The 23970-nt window shown below is 34.8% G+C and overlaps 1 protein-coding gene across 1 annotated transcript in view; it reads right to left on the reverse strand.

The window, feature by feature from the left end:
- Positions 1-3223: 3223 nt before the first annotated feature.
- YIPF4 (Yip1 domain family member 4) overlaps positions 3224-23970 on the reverse strand; it is a 28798-nt gene continuing 8051 nt past the window's right edge. Inside the window, exons 2-6 of the mRNA XM_026016015.2 lie at positions 18533-18686; positions 16302-16473; positions 13314-13391; positions 7558-7671; positions 3224-4306 (exon numbers count right to left, since the gene is read on the reverse strand). Of these exons, the coding sequence (XP_025871800.2) occupies positions 4169-4306; positions 7558-7671; positions 13314-13391; positions 16302-16473; positions 18533-18686 (656 nt within the window). The 3' untranslated portion in view covers positions 3224-4168. The remainder of the gene's footprint in view (positions 4307-7557; positions 7672-13313; positions 13392-16301; positions 16474-18532; positions 18687-23970) is intronic.

Genomic DNA, 23970 nt, shown 5'->3' on the forward strand with positions numbered 1-23970 from the left:
AATGCAAAATATTTTATAAAAAATATTTTTCCCTATTAAATTCTAACTTATACCACCGAACTGTCCAGAAGGAATATAAGAACTTTTTTCAAGTACCTGCATACTATAAATATTTTTAAAAATATTTTATTTACTTATTTATTCATGAGCAACACAGAGACAGAGAGAGAGGGAGAGGCAGAGACAGGCAGAGGGAGAAGCAGGCTCCATGCAGGGAGCCCCATGTGGGACTCGATCCCGGGACCCCAGGATCATGCCTTGAGCCGAAGGCAGATGCTTAACCACTGAGCCACCCAAGTGTTTCTATAAATATTTTCAAAGTTAAAACTTGTATATACTAAAACTGAAAATAAGTTGAAAATAATTGAAACTGAAACTAAGAAAAGTTAAAACCACGGTTACTACCAACACAAAATATAAAACTGGGAATTATTTTAATAATACCATTAAAAAATTTATTTATTTATTGGAGAGAGAATGCACATGCAGGGAGGGGAAGAGGGAGACAATCTCAAGCAGGCTCACAGCTGAGCATGGAGCCTGATGTGGCCTCAATCTCACAACCCTCAGATCATGACCTGAACCAAAATTAAGAGTCGAACACTGAATTCACTGACCATCCAGGCACCCCTTAATCAACCTGACAATCTTTCCTTTAATTAACCTCTAAGTTGCAACCTGAGCATATCGAAAGAATTTCAAATGAGAAACCTAATCTTAAACTTCATGTTTAATAATATGGCTTGTACAGAGAATTCTTTCAGAATCACTACCCTCCATAAAGACACAGTACGGTCTAAAATTTATATCAGTTTGTTACAAAGAAAATATATTCACAAGTGGAACTTTCTTCAGAAAATATCATGCTTTGAAGTTCAAAGATATAAGGATGTCTAGCCTTTACTGATGTCAAAATCTTATTTTGGGATTTACTTAAAAAAGAGGCAACAGATTCTCAAACATACAAACTACTGCCAGGAAATCATACAAATGAGAAATAAAGAAGAAATTGTAATTCGGTTTCTAAAGGGAAATTAAAATGTAGTATAAAGTAAGATCCAACACATGGATTCCATTAAGGAAATCATTTATGAAAAAGGATGATAAAACACTTATTTTATGTTATCAGAGCAGAGAATTGCTGAGGGTGATTTTTAGCTCTATTAAAACTTATTTCAGACTGCCAGGCCATACAACCAGAAAGAACTGTATTAACACAAGCCTCTGATGTGCGGTTGTCCAACCACAAAAAAGAAAAATAAAAAAGAATTGTACGAGAGGTGCCTGTAGAGCATGAGACTCCTAATTTCAGGGTTTTGAGTTCAAGCCCCATGTTGGGTGTAGAGATTACTTAAAAATAAAATCTTAAAACAAAACAAAACCAGTATTGTATGGAAGATATTATAACAAAACTTAAAAATGTGTCACAATTCCCTAAAGCCTAAAACCAGCTAAAATATGCATAAAAATGTAAAAGATAAATAAATAGTAATCATCTTAAAATATTCAATTAGTTTTGCCAAATATGAAAAATACTGTTTATTAGTTTGTAGGGCATTATTTTATCCAATGTTTAATTACATTGGAATTTTTAAAAATCTGACTAAATTTTAAACAATAAACAAAACTGTCTACCTCATTATTTTAAGTTAATGCAAATTTTCAGTAATTTAAAACTCTACATTAGCATTTTAATATTTGGGGAAGTTTTAGAAACACATATTATTATATATAAAACTGCCTTATAGACCTTAGAAATAAGCAAGTTTAATAATGGTTCATAAAACTTTACAAATCTAACTTGTGGTCTTTAATACAATGCAAATTATATAGATTTTTATTTTTAATCAAAATTTCAATTATTTTACAATCAATCTGAAACAGAAGTAAATATGTCTCATAATTCTCCTTTTAAGGATTAACATTCACCACGATTACTAAAGGTGATAATACACACACACACACACACACACTCTAGAAGAGACAATATGGCTAGTTCTATCTTAAAAATACTAATGAACCTGTAATTAGGTTGGAATTATGATTTAAAATTAATATCATTTAGAAAATATTACTATATAAAAATTCAAGGAAAGGACATTGTCAAAGTCAGCTTATGGTTAATAGTACTGTATCTTGTAAAAATGTACAAATTATGTTTCCAAACTGACAATCTATTTTAACTGCTTTGCTCATTAGCACACAAAGATGTTGGTTGGGCTTGAAACATTATAAACTGTATCTATACAAACCCTAACCAGGGTAGTTCTCAGGATTAAATGCTAATATTTTTAAAATACTATTTTAGAACACAAATACCTTATTTTATTTTACATCATTAGAGAATAAACATGATCCACATATGAAACTTTTCACCTTAAAGAAATGATAGCTTAAAAAAATTAAACCATTTTTTGATAGAATGGATCCCAAAATGCCTTGACTTATTGTTTAAATAAAATAGTACCCCCTGGTACCAACTTCTCAGCTTCTTAGGGAAGATTCCAAGTTCAACACAATGAACACTAAATATAATAATCCACTTTAACAAAGTACTTACTTTAGGAATTCCTTACAAGTGACAAATGTTTATTTTATAGCTGTTGCTTCTGTAGTTATTGATCTTTCCTCACAATTTCATATTATTTTAGGTTCTAGAAATTCTATCCCTCTGGTGCTTCTATCTGTTGTCTTAAACTTGTTTAAGAAAATCATCATATGTAATTTTCACATTATCCTGTCTCAAAGATAGCTTCATAGTTTTCCTGCAGGTTTTTTTTTTTTCTTTTCTTCTTTTCTTTTTTTTTTATGTGGGGGAGAGGGATGAAAGGAGGAGAGATGAGCTCGATACCTTGCTAATTTGAAGACTTGTTTCAGAGTTGCTGGATATTTCCCGACATAGTTAGTTGCTAAAGGAATACATACTAAAGGATGGGTATAGCCATGTCATGTTAGCACATTTAAGACAGCAGTTACCTCTTCCAGCTGAGACCAGAAATGATAATACAATAATTTGCTAATAGTTATCAGGCATTTGCTATTTTATGGACATCAACAAAATATTTTATCTACTTTACAAAGTACACCTACAGTCTATGAAATAATTGGAATAAAAATTTCACTAGTCAAAATTTCTTAATATTTCCCTTAGCAAATACTGTACATTTGTTAGAGGACCTGATACATGTTAGTAATACAGGACAAGTTGTTATAAAACAAAACACACAGCTGGGAAGCATTTTATTTTTTTCTACTTCATATAACATTGTTCAGGACAAGATTTTAAAGTCTCTTTCCAGCAACTTTTATGACTTAGAAGTACCACTTAAAAATATTTATTGATGCTATAAATACTACTATTTTTCTACATATTAACAATTTTTATAATGCCATATCCATTATACCTCCTGTTGCTTTGGTCAGAAAGATAAACGAAACTGAAATCAGGTATTTAGGTATTCAAAAATGGTTTTTCAAAGCACACCCAAGCAAACCAAATCTGTATCAGCAATTGTTAAAATTAGTTTTAGTTGTTATTAGAGCTTAATAAGGACATACTGAAGCACATACGAGATTTTTTAAATTATATACAATTTAAAAAACAATTTGAATTTATAAATAAAAAGAATGGCCAAATTAATGGTTAAGCATCAGATTTAAAATATCTTAACTTTTAGGCTATTCAGAAATATATTTTGTGGATAATAAGAATTATTTCATAAATATATATGTATAAATATAAATATATATCTACAGGATCTGCGATGCAGGAGAAAACCCTTTAAAAAAAATTGCACTTTTAGATTATCAGGATGCTGCCATATTTACCCTTTGAATGAAATATAATTACCATTCCAGGTGTTTTTGGCACAAGTTTTTAGGTGAATATTGACACAACCTTAAAAACACAATGCTTTTATATTTTATTCACTGGAATATGAAGAATCAAACAGAATTTGGAATTCTGACCAAAAAAAATTCAGGTAACTGCAAATGCTTATTTAATTAAATACAAAAAAGTATGGTTTTAAAAAGACCTCAAACCTGCCTTTACATGTGAAACATGTAAAATTTTACCAGCAACAGGTTTTCTTCAATCATCTCAGCAAGAATTCCCAGACTACACACAAGTTTAATATTGTCTTTTTCTACCCATGTATGACTTAGATCACACCCCAGTATATAAAGACAAAAAATAAATGTATAGTAAAAAGATTGGATAAATCAGGAGAGGCTTTTTGGTCTTGAATTCTTCACCCACTAACAATGAAGCAGCGCTGTAGGCAGCCCAAAATACACCAAACAGCTTTAAAAAAACAAACAAAAAAGACAAAAGGCAGCATATTAGCAAGTCAATTAACATTTTAGGTATCAGAGAATAAAATAACATTTACGATATTTTCTTAAAATAACCGTGACAACCAATTGTGATAAACAGTAAAACTTATTGAGAATGTTTAAAATTAAAGAATGTTTAAAATTTAAGAATGTTTTTCCTTGCTCTGTTCCTTGGTCTTATGCAAATGAAGTCTTTTGTTATCAAACCTGTCTAATCATAGGAATCCCTTGCCTATTAAAGAGAGAGAATCCTGAGGGGTGCCTGGCTGGCTCAGTTGTCAGAGCATGAGACTCTTGATCTCAGGATTGTAAATCTGAGCCCCACATTGGTTGTGGAGATTACTTAAAAATAAAATCTTAAAAACAAAACAAAATGAGAATCCTGGGATTCATTCTAGCTCCGCTGAATCAAAATCACTAAGGGAAGGGTCTTGTTATTCTTTTTAACAGTGTCCCTGGTGATTTAAGATAAGGAAACTTTTGGCCAATTGCTTAAAGAAATTTGACTGCTGAAAGAAAATGAATTGATCATTACAAAGTAAACCTTTTCCTGTTTCTTCTTCTAAGAAGTAGGAAAACAGACTAAGTGAAAATTTTAGACAATGTTTATTAAGTATTAACAGCATTTTCTCATGAATTGGTAAAAGTACAGTGTTAAAAGAAAAAATAATATTTGGTCAAGAGTTTAATTAAATAAAATGTACCTTGGTTTTCTGATTATACACATACCTAAACTTAAATTATTTCCCTGGAATATTATATAGTACTCATTGATATAGACACTTAACAGCATTTTATATAAAGTAAAATGAAAGGAAGAACTTCAAGGGCAAAAAACAAGGAAAGTATGATGGAAAAAGACTTGGCACAGAGTAGGATTTCTCAATCTCTCACTATTGTCATTTGCGGGCTGAATAATTGTTGTGAGAAGCTGTACTGTGCATTGTAGGATTTTGGCAGTATCTCTGGCCTCTCTACCTACTACATACTACTAATACGATTCCACTCCTAACCCATTTGTGATACCCAAAGAAGTCTCCAGAAATGGCCAAATGTCCTCAGGTGACAAAATCACTTGAGAACCACTGGTAGAGAGGTCAAAAATAAACACTGGCAGACTGAAAATATATTTGAGATGGTCCAATTTTCTATTGTGCTTTTTAAATTAAAATAAACTACAAAACATTTTAAACTTTCAGAAAAGTATAGGGAAATATGTAAGATTACGATCAAACTGCATTTGTATGTCATATATTTTTTGTTATAAATAAATGGTTAAAGGTTGGTAAGAGTTATAGAGATTTAATGTTAAAAAAACAGTACTGTATTCTAATGCTAGATTTAAATGACAAGGGTTTTGTAACATATTTCTCAACAAAACAAATCTCAAACATATAATAGCTCACTATACAAAGAAGATTAAACGATTAGGAAAAAATTGGCAGAGAAAAATCTGAAGTTTAAAACAATTGTATCCTAAATTTTTAACAATGTAAAAGACTTTGCCATTTTATAAAAATACATTAGTTTCAGCTAAACTCGATTACTAAAAGTGACCAGAGGACACACAGTTTTAGCAATTTTGGGAGTAGTCTCAGAAATACTCAAATAGGCTTTAACCCAAGTTAAAATAACACACAAACAGGAAGGATCCTGAATGATTCAGTAAAGTGGTATGTTCACTAGATAATTAAATGCCAGCAATGGAGCTAGCTTCTGCACTGCAAGACTTTTAAACTAAGTGCTAATAATGCCAATTAAAAAAACCAAAAAACAACTTTAGGATTAGAATAGAGAGGAAAGAATGATTTCTACTTAGTCTCTAAAGTGTTCACTAGATAATTAAATGCCAGCAATGGAGCTAGCTTCTGCACTGCAAGACTTTTAAACTAAGTGCTAATAATGCCAATTAAAAACAAAAAACAACTTTAGGATTAGAATAGAGAGGAAAGAATGATTTCTACTTAGTCTCTAAAGTATTCAAGCAGTTCTAGCATACAAAGATGTTCTCAAAATATTCTTGTGTGCCTACTCTGTTATCAAGTATATATACTTTACCACCTAGCTAACACATCTTAAAAAATAGTTGTCAAGCTTTCCAATTTGCAGAGGTGTATAAGAAAAGATCTCTCCCCAAGACAGGCAGCAAGTAAGGGGAACAATCAGAATTTGAATTTAGAACTGACTAGTTCCAAAATCCATACTCTTCTCAATACCGAATGCTTATATGTTAGTATTAGCCTGTAAGTACCCAATACTAAAAGAATCATTTCTTTTTTTTTTTAATTTTTATTTATTTATGATAGTCATCAGAGAGAGAGAGAGAGAGGCAGAGACATAGGCAGAGGGAGAAGCAGGCTCCATGCACCAGGAGCCCGATGTGGGACTCGATCCTGGGTCTCCAGGATAGCGCCCTGGGCCAAAGGCAGGCGCTAAACCGCTGCGCCACCCAGGGTTCCCTCATTTCTTTTATATTAAAATTAGTAATCAACTTTAAATAAAACGAAATGTCATAAAAATTAAGTGGTTCTACTTAAAAACAAATAATACTTTAATGTGAAGGCTACATAATGGCAGTTCTGAAAGTGGTGGTTTTAAGAAAGTCTATATTTTTTCACAAAGAAAAGAATTACATTCATTGTGTAATATACATACATATAACATTTATTTCTCAAAGTTGTTCAAAATTAATAAATACCAAAATTGAATTTATTTTACTACTTATTAGTACTTAATATTATCAGTAAATGTTTAATATAGGCACATATGTTAATGTAAATTTAACACAGAATGGAGAAATTCCAATCTCTGCAATACAGAAAAGCCAATTTTTTACATGTCTATGAAATTTGATAATGAAGTTATTATTCAAATAGGAGCAAGTTATTAAATAAATGCCCAGTAAAATTTAAAATAAGTATCTCCCACAAAATCTAAGTCATGTGAAGTTGTATTACAAAGAAAATAAAAATTCAATCTTAAAAAAATTATCTGAGTGTAATATCCTGTAGTCTTATTTGCTCTTTGTTTTTTACTACCCCCCTCCGACATACAATATATTTCTGGCAATTAAAATGGGAAAATAAAAGAAATACAACTGGCAAAAACAATGAGTGAGATCACTGTCCCAAAACACTTAAAAATGTTTGATAGTTACAATGCTTTAGGTAGATAACTAGTAAACTTTTGTTCCTGGAAAACAATGATCATTCTACTTACTTTTATAAGAGTAGACACCACTTCAAATGATCCAACCACCAAAAGTATAGGAGCTATTACAATGAGAGGAAGTAGTGAATATCCAATAACTCCAAGAACTTGGCCATAGGCAACCTGTGAATTTTAAAGTTTAAGCAAATGTCATAGAAATCAAAATAATTACATTAATCACTACTGAACATTACATATCTTGGTTGTACTTACATAAACGTGACGAGAAGAAATCATGAAGTATCATATGCTTTATATTTCAAATTATCATAATCTGCTATGTTCCTAGACAGTCTCATAAACTCATCAACTTTCTGAGGATACCCAAATCTACATTTCCAGCCCCTTCTCCCTTTTGAGACTTACATATCCAATTATCTTCATTATACCTACAGTATACTTTCTCACTACTTACGTTAAGTTGTAGAAGGATTATTTAAAGGGACCACAACCATCTTTTTTTTTTTTTTTTTTTTTAAATTTACTTATGATAGTCACAGAGAGAGAGAGAGAGAGGCAGAGACACAGGCAGAGGGAGAAGCAGGCTCCATGCACCGGGAGCCCGATGTGGGATTCGATCCCGGGTCTCCAGGATCGCGCCCTGGGCCAAAGGCAAGCGCCAAACTGCTGCGCCACCCAGGGATCCCCCACAACCATCTTATTTAAACAAAAAATTCAAGGTCTAGCGGCATCTGGGTGGTTCAGGGTTGAGCTGCTGCCTTTGGCTCCGGTTGTGATCCCAGAATCCTGAAATCAAGTTTTGCACTCTGCCTATATCGCTGCCCCTCTCTCTGTGTCCCTCATGAATAAATAAAATCTTTAAAAAAAAAAAAATTCAATGTCTAGAGAAGCTACATGTGACAAATGCAGACTAAAAGGGAAGGGAAGGCAGGCAGGAGAGACTGAAAGAAAAAATACTTAATGGCTATAGCATGCCAAATTCTGTAATAGATCAAGACAGATTAAATAGACCAACAATCCTATTCACTAGGTATTACTGCCTCCATTATGAAGAAACTGCATTTTAGAAAGACAAAGTACTTTGTTTAGGAAAGCAAAGCTGATGGGAGAAAGAGTTCAAATTATTATCTAGGTCTCTCTTTAAGATTTTACTTGAGAAAGAGAGTGTTCAAGCACATGAGTAGGAGGGAGGATAGAAGGATAGAGGGAGAAGTAGACTCCCTGCTGAGTGTGGAGTCTGACAGAAGGCTCCCATCCTAGGATGGTGAGATCATGACTTGAGCCTAAGGCAGATGCTTAACTGACTGAGCCAGGCCCTTAAGATCTAGGTCTCTTAACTCTTACATCAATAATCCTAAATTGCTAAAACATTTACTGATATCTATTTTCATGTAAATATTATACAGGGTTGTATCAAAGATACAACAAATAATATGTGAACAAATATAATTTTAAGTCTCTATCGAATTATTTTAAATTTTCATATGTAGAATGAAAAAGTTTCATAAATAAATGTTATTTTAAAGTTTTATTTAAAAAAAAAACAAAAAAAAATAAAGTCTTATTTATTTGAGAAGGGGAAGAGAGAACAGGGAGAGGAGCAGAGAGGGAAGGACAAGCAGACTACCCCTTGAGCAGGGAGCCCAATGTGGGGCTTGATCCCAGGACCCTGAGACCATGACCAGAGCCAAAGGCAGATGCCTAACCCACTGAGCCACCCAGGTGCCCCAATAAATGTTATTCTAAATTTATTCAACAGTTTTAGGTTAAAATGATGGATTGAACACATTTATCTAATATTATTACCTCTTGAAACTATACTAAAAGGGAAGGGGGAAAAAACTATCTAATCTATCTAATCTACCTACCTACCTACATGGCGCAGGGGGGTAGCAAGGCAGAGGGAGAGAGTCTCAAGCAGAGTCCATGCAGAGTGGGAGCCTAATTTGGGGCTTGAATTCAGGATCCTAAGAGTACAACCAGAGCAAAACCAAGATTTGGATACCCAAGGGACTGCATCACTCAGTTGCCCCCCGAAAAATCTTTTTAAAAAAGGCATAAACAATGGAAGCTAAACCATTAAATAATCATGGGATGTAAAAACATTGTACACACCTGGGAGAAACAAAGTAATAGTAAAATCCAGAGGCTATATAGGTTGGTCATTGTATAAAGGAGGACTGATTCCTAACTGATATATTAAAAATTTATAAACCTAAAGGTACATCTCAGCACTCACCACAGGAAGTGATAAGGCTCAATGGGCTGTGGATGAAACCCCTGAGCACTCTAAGAACACAGATAATGCAGATCAAGTTCATTCTCATTACTCATATACCTTAGTCTATTCATAATAATTTAAGTCCCAAAGTACATATGAAATCATGAATAAAATGGGAAAAAAAATAACACTATCAAAAGGACCAGGAACAAAAGTCTGATTTTAAACTCTGTAGGTTTAGATCAGACACATGAAAAAAAGAGAATGAGTGTAATGAAAGAAAAGCCATTTGTAAGAATCAAAGTGTTATTTTGTGTAAGATAACTCTATTATTTGGAGAAAATAAAGTTTGATGAAAGCTATTTCCTCATCTTTATAGTAATTTCCAGTTGTGACACTTTATGAATGATGGTATCTTCATATCATTCTTTGCATTCTCCCTAGTGTATAATTATATATTCTATATCATGAAATAAAAGTATGTTGTTTTATTATATTAATAAATGACAATTTTATTTTTTAAAGATTTTACTTATGTATTTGAGAGAGAACACAAGCAGGGGCAGGGACAATGGGAAAGGGACAAGCAGACTCCCTGCTAAGCAGGAAATCTGACATGGGGCTCAATCCCAGGACCCCAAGGTCATGACCCAAACTGAAGGCAGATACCTTTACCAACTGAGCCACCTGGGCACCCCAACATAATTTTCTTTAAAAAAAGAGGCTTCTACAGAAGAGCAGGACATGGGACAATAGCAACATAATTTTGGAAGCTGGAAAACAGATGAAAAAGAGCTAAGTAACTGACTTGGCAGATCTTTCTACAAAATGTGAAAAAAAGGGCTCAAGGTCTCTGCATTTAGCAATCAACGCTCATGGAGTCAGCACCCACAAGGTAACTCTGCCTGAGATCCACTCTGCTTTATTCTTTCCACAGAATAAACTGTTAAGAGAAGAGAGGAAAAAAAAAGAATAAACTCGTAGAATTCCTAGGAATCCAGTCTTGTTTAATGGGGCAGCAGTTCTCAAAGTGTGCCTCATGGGCCATGGAAGGTCCCAGAGACTCTTCCAGCAGATGAAGGTCAAAACTATTTTCTATAAAAATAATAAAACATTTTTTGGCTTCTCACTGGGTTCACATTGGTACTAACAAGGAAAAACAACAGTGGGTAAAACGTGCTACTTTATCCTGAATCAAGGTGGCACAACTATATTAGTAGTTACTGTACTCTTTACTACTACACAATCACAGAAAAAGAAAAAAAAGCTAGTTTCACTAAGAATGTCCTTAATGAAGGGGGTACCTGAGTGGCTCAGTAGTTGAGTGTCTCCCTTTGGCTCAGGTCATGATCCTGGGGTCCTGGGATTGAGTCCCACATCAAGCTCCCTGCAGGGAGCCTGCTTCTCCCTCTGCCTATGTCTCTGTCTCTCTCTATGTGCCTCTCATGAATAAATAAATAAAATAATTAAATTAAAAATAAAGAATGTCCTTAATGAAGCAGTTAAAATAATTTTATTAAATCTCAACTTTTGAATATGTCTTTTTAATATTCTGTACAACAAAATGGGAAGTACACAGAAAGCATTTCTACTGTATTCTGGTTCAATATTATCCCAAGGAAAAGCACTTACACAACTGTTTGAGTAAAGAGCTGAATTAGATGTGTTTACCATGAAACACCATTTTTACTTGAAACAACTGAGAGATAAGCTATGATTATTCAAAGTTGGATATCTGTAAGCATGTTCTTAAAAATAAATGATGGGAACCTACTGCTTTAAGGAAAACTGAGTATTTGCTGCAAATGATAAAATTCTATCTTTTAAGCAAAAATTAGAATTTTGGAAACCTTGTATCTACACTATAAGCTTAAGTTTTCCAATACACATTTCTGATGAGGTGAGTGGTAATATTAATGAAAATGATTTTCTGATATTGCACAATGAGTCATGTCAACATTTGTAAGATTTGCAAACCTCAGTGAACCATTGTTTTCCAAGTGACTATGCATGGTAAAAAGATCCACCCAAAGTGAATTTTAATGAAACAGAGTAAGAAAAATTCATTAATATTGTTTGAGATTCCTTACTGCAACAAACCTTTAAGAAACTGTTACTTGTTGAATGTAGGTGTAGTATCAAAAAAGAATATAAACATCTGAAAAAGCTATTAAAATACTCTTCCTTTGGGGAGCCTGGGTGGCTCCGCTGGTTAAGCACCTGCCTTCGGCTCAGGTCAGGATACCAGGGCCCTGGGATCAAGCCCTGTGTGGGCTCCCTGCTCAGGGGTGAGTCTGCTTCATCCTTTCCCTCTGCCGCTCCCCATGCTTGTGCTCTCTCTCTTTCTCTCAAAGAAATAAATAAAAGCTTAAAAAAAAAAAAGAAGATACTCTTCCTTTTCCAATTATATATCTGGTTAAGGCCTTATTTTTCTCATACACTTTAACCAAAATAATGTATTAAAACAGACTGAATGTAGAAAGCAGATATTACAAACTAGTTTCCACTAAGCCATACATTAAAGCTATTTGCAAAAATGTAAAATAAGGTCACTCATTGCTTTTTTGTTTTGAAAAAGTTGTTTTTCTTTAGAATATCTTATCTATGGGACACCTAGGTGGCGTAGTCATTTGAGTGTCCAGACTATTGGTTTTGGCTCAGGTCCTAAAATCTGCACTCAGCATGGAAGTCTGCTTAAGACTCTGGATTTCCCTCTCCCTCTGCCCCTCCCCATTGCTTTCTCACTCTTTCTCAAAGATATAAGTAAATAAATCTTAAAAAAATAAAGTAGGGCAGCCCGGGTGGCTCAGCATTTTAGCACCGCCTTCAGCCCAGGGCCTGATCCTGGAGACCCAGGATTGAGTCCCATGTCAGGCTCCCTGCATAGAGCCTGCTTCTCCCTCTGCCTGTGTCTCTGCCTCTCTCTCTCTCTCTCTCATGAATAAATAAATAAAAATCTTAAAAAGAAAGTATTTCTTTATGTTAAAATATATTTGGTCTTATTTTTAAATGAATACATACATACTTAAAATATTTTTTTTAATTTTTATTTATTTATGATAGTCACAGGGGGGGGGGGGGGCAGAGACACAGGCAGAGGGAGAAGCAGGCTCCATGCACCGGGAGTCCGACATGGGATTCGATCCCGGGTCTCCAGGATCGCGCCCTGGGCCAAAGGTAGGCGCCAAACCGCTGCGCCACCCAGGGATCCCCATGCTTAAAATCTTAATTTTAATTTCTAACATGAGGAGTATTGATAAATATAACCAACGCAAAGAAATCTCTTTGGGTACCTGAGACCAAAAGTTTGAGAACTGCTGTACTAGAGAATAAAGGATATGCTTCCCTAAAAAGCTGTAAATTACTTACGAGTGGTATGGGATCTTTTCTTTCTTCTTTTTTTCTTATAACATTTATAGAGTATGTACAATACTAATGTTTATCATCTTAAGGGTAGTATAACTTAAGAGCAATTCTAGGACAAGAAAGAGTTACGATGAATAAAGCTACTGATAATATCTACAATACCAAAAATAAAGTTTATGATAAGAAATGAAGGCTATTTTCAAAATTAACTACTTACTTCTCCACCAAGAACTCTGGCCAGTAAGAAAATTGTTAGGGAACCAAATATCCAAATGGTTATAATCCATGAGACCACCTTAAAGGGGAAAAAAATCATGCAATTAATATCTTTGCACCTAATAAGCTGACAATTTCCCTGGAAGTCAATTCTCTGCTAATATAAGATAGTTTGGTATACCAAATTTCAGGTCATAGAGAGTTTGAGTTCCCAGGTATCTTTCCAAAACCCAATAAGAATGCAATATGTTAATACAATTTTACTTCCAACTTGAAAATTTAGCAATGATCAATTGTCTTAGGAAATCTCAATATTTCAATATCTATGATCAAATATTACTCTAAAAAAAGAACAAAGTATTTACATCCAAACCTCTGGTTTACAACATCTTGCGAAGAAAATTCATCCCTGAAAGAAGTTATAGGTCTTCTCTGGAGGTCTTTAAAATTTACGTTAATTATAAATGTATCTAAGTGATAGATAAGTGGAAGATGTTTCGGACAATTTTAACTCCTAAGACTTAGTGTAATAATGATACATGCCTCTATTTCCGAGTTTTGTCTGCTTGTAGAGTCTAGAAATAATGAAGCCCCAACAGCAAAACAGGTATATTTATTGCCCAGATCCTGGTTTCTAAATATCATTCCCTGATAAAAGGAACTAGGATTCCTTCGATAAATAATTGAATCCAAAGCTGCGACAGGAAAGATAAAAAGATGATCCCAGAACATTCTGGAGTTAGAAGGAAAGGAAATGCTCGAAAAACAATGGGAAGATGTCCAAAGGACATAGAAGCCAACCTGAAGGAGTTCCCAATTGCTAACGATGGAATAATCTCAATAAAATAAATGATAGCATTGGGTTATAATTCAGAAAATAAAATAAACATTCATTATTCTATACGGACATGAATAAATAAAACAATGATTAAGCAGTGACAAAGAAGGAATAGCTGTTCCATAGAGAATACCAATTAATACAAGGGAAAGGAATGACGAAAACTGAAAACCGCCATTCAGTAAACAATATAGTAATAATTGTTACACTCAAGATCCATCCATAGATGCTAAACTAGTGGGCAAAGTTTGATGGGAAACATGATGTCTACATAGTCATAAAGTATCTCCATAAAATATTTATTTATTAATTAAAAAGGGGGAAAACAGTGGAGGACTTTACAGTGGAGGAATTGGGCAGACACCAATCATCACCTAATTAAGCAACCGATATTAACAGCACCAGGAAAAGATATACGAATATCACATACTCCCTGATAGTATACTGAGGTGGACACAAAGTAGTATCCTTGCCAAAAATTCAGGACCCCAATCTAGTAATGAGAAAACATCAAGCAAGACCAAACTGAGCAACATTCTATGGAGGAGTAACCTGTTTTTAGCTTTACAATCCTTTGTTCAAATGAAAGATTACACAAAATAGTAAGATATAAATTACTGATCTAAGGTAAATATTAATAAGACTAGTGTTGTATTATGTTAAGATTCTTGATGTTGTGAGATTATTCTGGATTATCCAGATGAGCACCAAATGTAATCACAACTGTACTTAAAAAAAGGAGGCAGAGAAAGTTCTGACTACCGTAGAGAATAAGGTAATGTGACCATGGTAACGGAGATTGTAGTAATGCCTCCAGAAACCAAGGAATACTGACAGCCTCTAAACATGGGAAGAGGTGATCAACAGAATCTGCCCTGGAGCTTATTAAGAAACCAGGCCTGCTAATATTTTGATCTTAGCTCCTTCAAGCCCATTTTGGATTTCTGACTTCCAGAACTGTAAAAGAATAAAATTTCACCGTTTTAAGTCACAAAACTTGTGGAAATTTGTTACAGAAGCAATGAGAAATGAATTCATTTCCAAATCATTCTGTGATAGTTATTTTTTACTTCCCTAAAGCCTTAAACTAGGGACTAAGGAGTAATGTATGTATGTTGTGTTTTGATAATAAAGATAAAACCCCTGTTAGTAGCGCAAAGTATTATATAAAAACAAATTCTTTTTTTTTTTTAATTTTTTTTATTATTTATTTATGATAGTCATAGAGAGAGAGAGGCAGAGACATAGGCAGAGAGAGAAGCGGGCTCCATGCACCGGGAGCCCGACGTGGGATTCGATCCCGGGTCTTCAGGATCGCGCCCTGGGCCAAAGGCAGGCGCCAAACCGCTGCGCCACCCAGGGATCCCTAAAAACAAATTCTGATGGAATCCTTGTCATTATTTATTAAAATGTTTATTATTATTTTTTAAAGTAAGCTCTAGGTCCAATGTAGGGCTCGAATTCACAATGCTGAGATCAAGAGTCATATGCTCCACTAACCAAGTCAGCCAGGAGCCCCTAAAATATTTATCTTAAAAATGAGTAAAAGGTAAGAGCATGTTCTGAGTATTGTGTTTCAAACTCTTCGGGATCCCTGGGTGGCGCAGCGGTTTGGCGCCTGCCTTTGGCCCAGGGCGCGATCCTGGAGACCCGGGATCGAATCCCACATCGGGCTCCCGGTGCATGGAGCCTGCTTCTCCCTCTGCCTGTATCTCTGCCTCGATCTCTCTCTCTGTGACTATAATACATAAATAAAAATTAAAAAAAAAAAATTAAAACAAACAAACAAACAAACAAACAAACAAACAAACTCTTCATCCCTTGGGGGAAATCTTAAAGGGCAAGGGCAGCCCTTTTGGTCATTTCTAGTCAGTGGTTACTTATGCTCAGCTGAGAGTAGTCCCATCTGTTTACCCAGGTTTCCATCCAAGTATTAATATTTTATGTGAATGATGATATAAAAGTTTGGAAAGCATTAATCTAAGGTACTCCTCCACTTAATTAAAAAGAATTCTAGAGATGAACAAGTTAGAAATAATGTGTTAAAGTATTTCAGAAATATATAATGTAGTATTACAGTTAATGTTTGGCTAGTTTTAATTTTAAACTTTTAAAATATTTCAAATTTGTATTAAGGCAACATATACTTACCCTAAACTGTCCATACAATGATATCATGGAAAAGAAAAGAACAACAGCCAGAGGACCCCAGAAGTCAGGATTGTCTCTCACCACTTGTCTATTGAAACCAAGTGATGGCATTGGCATCAAAACACACCGGATTTTGTAGTAAATATCCTTTAGATCAATATCCAATTCCTCCCTACAACATATAATAAAAATTCTTAAAACGCACATACTTCTGAATACTGAGACAGCTGCAATAAAATTTAAGAAAAGTCTGAATATGACAGTGTCACCTCCGTAGGACAACAAAGCATTGCATCTGAAGTACAGTATTTCACTGATTCCATGGTGTACACTTTCAACATTCTTTTTTTTTTTTTTTTTAAGATTTTATTTATTTATTCATGAGAGACAGAGAGAGAGAGAGAGAGAGAGAGAGAGAGAGAGGCAGAGACACAAGGCAGAGGGAGAAGCAGGCTCCATGCAGGGAGCCCAACGTAGGACTCTATCCCGGGTCTCCAGGATCAGGCCCTGGGCTGAAGTCAGCGCTAAACTGCTGAGCTACCCAGGATGCCCACACTTTCAATATTCTAACACCTCTGATCTGCCTTTCATTTTCCAGTATCCTAGAGGCACTACAACTTTGAATAAAATCTTCTGCTTGAGCCCTTCTTGGCCATATTGCTAATTCAGTCTGCAATCCTGTATGAGTGCTAGTGTGGGGTTTCCATTCTTAAGGGAAACTTTTCTTCCAACAACCCACCCACTGCCAAATTGAGACAAGCAAATGTCCTTGCTGTCTCTTTTTGTATGATGGGTTATTTCTCATTTAACCTTACACTAAGGAGACAGCCCTTTAATGTCTTAGCTTTATGCTGCCCTATGTACTGTTTCCTTCTATTGACAAACAAAATAACTGCATCTTGTAATTGTTTTATATTTGATGAAATATGATACATTAATAGTAAGAAACAGGATGTTTTAGCATTTAATCTGCCATTACCAGAGATTAATCTGATAATGCCTCAATTTTTTTAAAAATTTTATTTATTTATGATAGTCACAGAGAGAGAGAGAGGCAGAGACATAGGCAGAGGGAGAAGCAGGCTCCATGCACCGGAAGCCCGACATGGGATTCGATTCTGGGTCTCCAGAATCACGCCCTGGGCCAAAGGCAGGCGCTAAACCGCTGCACCACCCAGGGATCCCTGATAATGCCTCAATTTTATTTTATTTATTTATTTTTTTTTTAAGATTTTTTTTTTTTTTTAATTTTTATTTATGATAGTCACAGAGAGAGAGAGAGAGGCAGAGACACAGGCAGAGGGAGAAGCAGGTTCCATGCACCGGGAGCCCGATGTGGGATTCGATCCCGGGTCTCCAGGATCGCGCCCTGGGCCAAAGACAGGCGCCAAACCGCTGCGCCACCCAGGGATCCCTGCCTCAATTTTAAAATTTTTTTTTTTTAACTTTTTTTTTTTTTTTTTTTTTTTTTTTTTTTATTTATTTATGATAGTCACAGAGAGATAGAGAGAGAGGCAGAGACACAGGCAGAGGGAGAAGCAGGCTCCATGCACTGGGAGCCCGACGTGGGATTCGATCCCGGGTCTCCAGGATCGCGCCCTGGGCCAAAGGCAGGCGCCAAACCGCTGCGCCACCCAGGGATCCCATGCGCCACCCAGGGATCCCCCCTGCCTCAATTTTAATGAGCCGTAGGTTCTTTCCCAAGTTGTTCAATTCTTTACCTTTTTTTCCCCCAAATGATAATCACTTAAATAATTTCAAGTACCATGAAGAAAGTGAAAGATTCCTCATAGTGGTAGCTCGAGAATTTCCATATGGGAGAGATTTTGGAGCACTGATCTTTTCAGAAGTTTTAATTTACCTTATACTGAATTGCCACAGCAAGCATCCTGCTTTTTTACTTAGACTGAATGTTTATTTGAGATAGTTATAGGCCCAAGTAAGCCCTAATAATTTGGAGTTTATGGTGTGTGTGTGTGTGAGAGAAAGAGAGGGAAAGAAAAAGAGAGATACAGAATTATGATTTTTCCAGTTTTTGCCATTCAATAGACTAAAAACACTCTCATTATTTTAACTTTTCTAATTACTAGTAAAAGTGACAACTATCTAGAAGTTTAGACCAAAAAGGTTAAGATTTGCCATACTTGTCTTTAAATAAGATGAAAGAATATAACCATCCCATAGCTTAGTTCTAAAAAACAAAAAAATATATATTACTAATTTTTACATACAAGAGTGGCTTATTATCTTCAGGATCATCATCTTCAACTTCCAAAAGCCAGCCATATCCTCTTTGTCTCAGAAATGTAGTAGCTGTAGATTCTTTAATAAAATCTCCACCAAGGTTTAATTTGACATCTGGAGATGCTATTGAACCACTGAGATCTTAGGAGAAGAGAGGACAAAACTTTAAATCAAGGTAAAAATGTGTGAATCTTAATCAACATTAGCATAATATTCAAGTAAAAATGATCATTTGAAGATCTCTAACAATGAACATCTGCTATTGCATACAATCCTCATATTTTATAGCTGATAAACATCTAAAAATCATCTTTTATTTTACAGGAAAATGAAAGATAAGAAAAGTGAAGACATTTAAAAGATTTCAGATAATTAGCTAGACTAGGAAAAAAACAGACTTATAACAGCAACTTTATATGCAAAATATATACAAAATATACTACATGATATCATTTTGGATTCCCTTCATTATTATGCACACTATGTACTTCGGAACAAAGTGACTATACAAATACTTCCTAAAGGCTTTATACACATGTATACATATAAACAATTGCATATAATTTGCTAAAGAAAAATTGTAGGGACGCCTGGGTGGCTCAGCGGTTGAGCATCTGGGCATCCTAGAGTTCCGGGACTGAGTCCCACATCGGATTCCTGCAAGGAGCCTGTTTCTCCTCCCTCTGCCTGTGTCTCCGCCTCTCTCTCTCTCTGTGTCTCTCATGAATAAATAAACAAAATCTTTAAAAAAAAAGAAAAGAAAAATTGTAGGTAATTTCCCCCTACATTTTCATGTATTTATTTACATATTCTTGCATTTAAATCACCAAATATTGATGCTCAGTGCTTTGTATATTAATGCTTGGTTCTGGATAAATTTGACTAGTAAGAATTCCTGATATTTCAGCTCTATTCTTTATATAATGACATCATCTTTAGTTTGGATAAAAATGAAGGTGCTTTGGGGTTTCTGTTTTGCTTTTAGGTCAGTTCTAAAAAGGCAGTGAATCAGTTATTCACATACAAAATAAGTCTCATTCTAGTCTGACCAGTGCCTTAGAGGTCATGGATAATTTTAATAGTACAAATGCCACATTTTCTGGTTGGAAAGAAAATGTCAAGAATAAAGGAATTGAGGTCATATGGGAATGAAGAAAAAAAAATCTGTAGGACCAGACATATGCACTATTAAACAATCATCAATGCTGTTAACTAGAAGTCACATGACTAGAGTGTACTTTAGAAAATTCTCTTGGGGGGATCCCTGGGTGGCGCAGCGGTTTGGCGCCTGCCTTTGGCCCAGGGCGCGATCCTGGAGACCCGGGATCGAATCCCACATCAGGCTCCCGGTGCATGGAGCCTGCTTCTCCCTCCGCCTGTGTCTCTGCCTCTCTCTCTCTCTCTCTGTGACTATCATAAATAAATAAAAAATTAAAAAAAAAATTAAAAAAAAAAAAAAAAAAAGAAAATTCTCTTGGCAAGGACAAACATTAACATTAACAAAGACTCTCCTTCCCCAGAGATTATATATAGAGAAAATCATTAGTCTCTGTCTCCAGTTTCCTATTCAAAATTCTTTCCAGATTTAATAGTATATGATTCTAAAAAGTTTTTATAAAGGAGTTTACTCAGCTAGAAATAAAATCCAAGTACTTTTGAATTTGCTGTCCTTTCCTACTTAGTTTAAAAATAGTCCCTATAAATGCTATCATAGAATCTTGTGACTAAAATATTTTCCAAAACCACTTTCTGCTTGTTTTAATCTAAATTGAAAAATAAATAAAAGGGGTGAAATTTAACTAAAATTCCATCTCCAATAGGTACAAAGAGTGCTTTTCTTGATTTAACAAGAGGAAGATTTAGCTCAGGAAGTGATTAGTACAGCAGTAACATTAAAGGTTTTAAAATTATGAGGCAGGAAAGGACCTTAACAACTGTTTCCGGGCCTCCAAAAAGAACTGCACTTAAAGTCTTTAAACCAAAAAAGGATATATAAATTATACTGCTAAGAAATGCTGTGATAAAGAATTATATGTTTAGCAGTTTGTCATAGCACATATGTCAGAACCTCAAAAAGGCACCTTGAGCTTATGATTTTGTAGTTTTTTCATCCCATTTACTATAAAGTAGGAAAGTATCGTGGACATATGCAGGAATGCCAGTAACAGCAGTTTGACACATCCCGTAATGTCCCCAAGATATAATTAGGTGTGGGTGAGAAAAAGCAATAGAAAAATAAAGAACAAAACACAACAAAACAAAAAATGCTAGTTAGCTTAATACGTTAACAAGTTAACAAGAATATTAGAAAACAAGAAGATTCCAAACTACTCCGGGAGCACAGTGCCTTAAGTTAAACCAGAGTAAGAACCAGCTGGCTTGGTTATCAACTCTAGGATAGGTTATTATAAAACACTAATTTTAAATTAATTATTTCTTGCTATATTATTTTAATATTCTCATCATTTGCTAAGTAAAAACAACATAAAGGTAGTAAATGTAAGTGGATTTAAAGGAAAATAATCTTTGAAACAACCTACTGCAAAAAGAAATCTTAAAAATGTTTCCACCTGTTTGCCTCAGTGACAAGGATAAGTTTCAAATTTTACTGAAAGTTACCTGGGGCAGCCTGGGTGGCTCAGTGGTTTAGCACCCCTTTCAGCCCAGGGCGTGATCCTGGAGACCCAGGATCGAGTCCCAGGTCAGGCTCCCCGCATGGAGCCTGCTTCTCCCTCTGCCTGTGCCTCTGCCTCTCTCTCTCATGAATAAAGAAATAAAATCTTTTAAAAAAAGTTACCTAGAAAAACTGCAGGAGAAGATTTAATAGTAATTTCCCTCACCCCTTTAAACTCAAGTGTATTACTAGATGAGGAATCTTTCATGTGAATTTTCTCTTCAGCCTAACTTCACTTGGAAAGATGAGAGAGAACTTGGTCAGTGCCGTCGGATCTATACTCAGGATGAGATTTACTGATCTCCTCTCCTACACAAGTTCTAGATTTCTGAGAAAGAAGAGTATCCTACAATGAACAATTAACATTTTGTTGATACTTGTTAGCTTCTTATATATGTGAAGAAGCGTTTTATTACTTAAGCAACAAGGATAAAAATCATCTCATTTGAAAATGAAATCCATATGTGCTTAAATCTAAAATAGAACTGAGTGCACAGAAAAACAAGAACATATTTCACACTGAAAGGATAAATTATATCATTCCATTTTAGAGATAAAAATATTTAATGCTTGCATAGGTCAATGAAAGATCAAGAAACCAATGCAAGTAAATAATGATCTTATCACTGCTACCCTTACATTGGAGTTTGATCATGTTACTCCACAAGAAAAATTTTAAAAGCTTCATATAAAATTGTGTCTTAGGCTATATTTTTATTCATATTATTTTGATTTATGGTTTGAGTACCCTTACTATTCACTATTGTCTGTAAATTTTTATATTGTATATAATATTAATTAAAATTAATTAAATCAGGGTACCTGGCTGGCTCAGTTAGAAGAGTATGTGATTCTTTTCAAAGTCATGAGTTCCAGCCATATTGGCTGTAGAAATTACTCAAATAAATAAATAAATAAATAAATAAATAAATAAATAAATAAACTTAAGAAAAAAAAATCAATTAAATCTCCTGAACCTACCTTTGGAAAAACTAAATCTCATTTTGGCCTAAATGTTAATTTCACAGAAATTTCTTTTGTCTTATGAATCATTTAAGTGAACTTTTTATTTTGAAGTGATTATAGATTCACAGGAAATTGCAAAAATAGTACAGATAGGTTCCATGTATCCTTCACCCAACTTCTGCCAATGGGTACCATGTTATATAACCACCAAACCAGGACACTAACATTGATACAGTTTGCAGACCTTATTCAAATTTTACCGGTCTTACATGCACTTATTTGGGTGTGTATGTATATACAGTTCTGTGCAATTTTATCACTTTTATAGATGTATATAATGCCTATGAATTTAAAATTTATGAAAAGTTTTTATTTTTATTTTTTAAAGATCTTACGTATTTACTCATAAGAGACACAGAGAGAAGCAGAGACACAGGCAAAGGGAGAAACAGGCTCACTGCAGGGAGACTGATGTAGGGCTTGATCCTGGGACTTCAGGATCACGCCCTGAGCCAAAGGCAGATGCCCAACCGCTGAGCCACCCAAGTGTCCCGAAAACAGTTTGTTTTAAATGGTAAACCTTGCTTAACTACCCTTTGTCTCCCCAAGAAAGGCTAGCTAAAAAGTTATTTTCAAGTTTCCAACAGGGAAGAAAAGCTCTTCATGCACCCATTATATACCACATATCATACTTCATTAGCCTACTGTAAGGAAGATATTAGTGATAATACCTAAACGAATATAACTTTTTTAAAAAATAAACTCTAAAAAAAATAAAAAATAAAAAATAAACTCTATACTCAGCACAGAGCCCAACACAAGCCTTGAAATCACGACTGAGATCAAGATCTGAGTTGAAAAAAAAAAAAAAAGATCTGAGTTGAGATCAAGAGTCCGTCACTTACTGAGCCACACAGGTGCCCCTACATGAATATAATTTTTAAAAAATCAAGTGCAAAATTTTTATTTAAAAAACTAACAATTCCTTTGTCTACACTACTAACTTGTATTCGAGATAATATCCTTTCTGGGGAGGGGGAAATTCACACAAAGAGTAGGCTAAATGTTTGGCCACCTTGGGACGCCTGTGTAGCTCAGCGGTTGGGCATCTGCCTTTGAGCAGATCCCGGGATTGAGTCCCACATCGGGCTCCCTGCATGGAGCCTGCTTCTCCCTCTGCCTGTGTCTCTGCCTCTCTCTCTCTCTCTGTATCGCTCATGAATAAATAAATAAAATCTTTAAAAAAAAATGTTTGGCCACCTTAACAGAAAATTATCACTTACTCAAAAGAACACTGATAATAATTATTGGATTATTATGTCTACAATTTACTGATTACATTAATGTACTATGAGCTCTAGACACTATGATTTCTATATACAAGTGTCTTAGTCTGTTCAGGCTGCTATAACAAAAGACCATGGACTGGGTGCCTTATAAATAATAGAAATTTATTTCTCACATTTCTAGAGGCTGGAGTGTAAGATCAGGATGCCAGCAGGGTCAGAAAAGGGCCCTCTTCTGGCTTACAGACTTTTCCTTGAATCCTAACAGACAAGTAGCAGATAGGAAGCTCTGTACAGTCATTTTTATGAAAACATTATTCCCATTTATGAGAGCTCCACTCTTGTAACCTAACTACCTCCCCAAAGCTCCCCACCTCCTAACACCATCACACTGGGCATTAGGATTTCAATATAATGAATTGTGGAGGGAGAACCAAACATTCAGACCATAACAGGGTTAAGAAGACTGAAGGCTTTTTTTTTTTTTTTTTGAGCACAA

This window comes from Vulpes vulpes, chromosome 8 (assembly GCF_048418805.1).
Source record: "Vulpes vulpes isolate BD-2025 chromosome 8, VulVul3, whole genome shotgun sequence".
NCBI lineage: Eukaryota > Metazoa > Chordata > Mammalia > Carnivora > Canidae > Vulpes > Vulpes vulpes.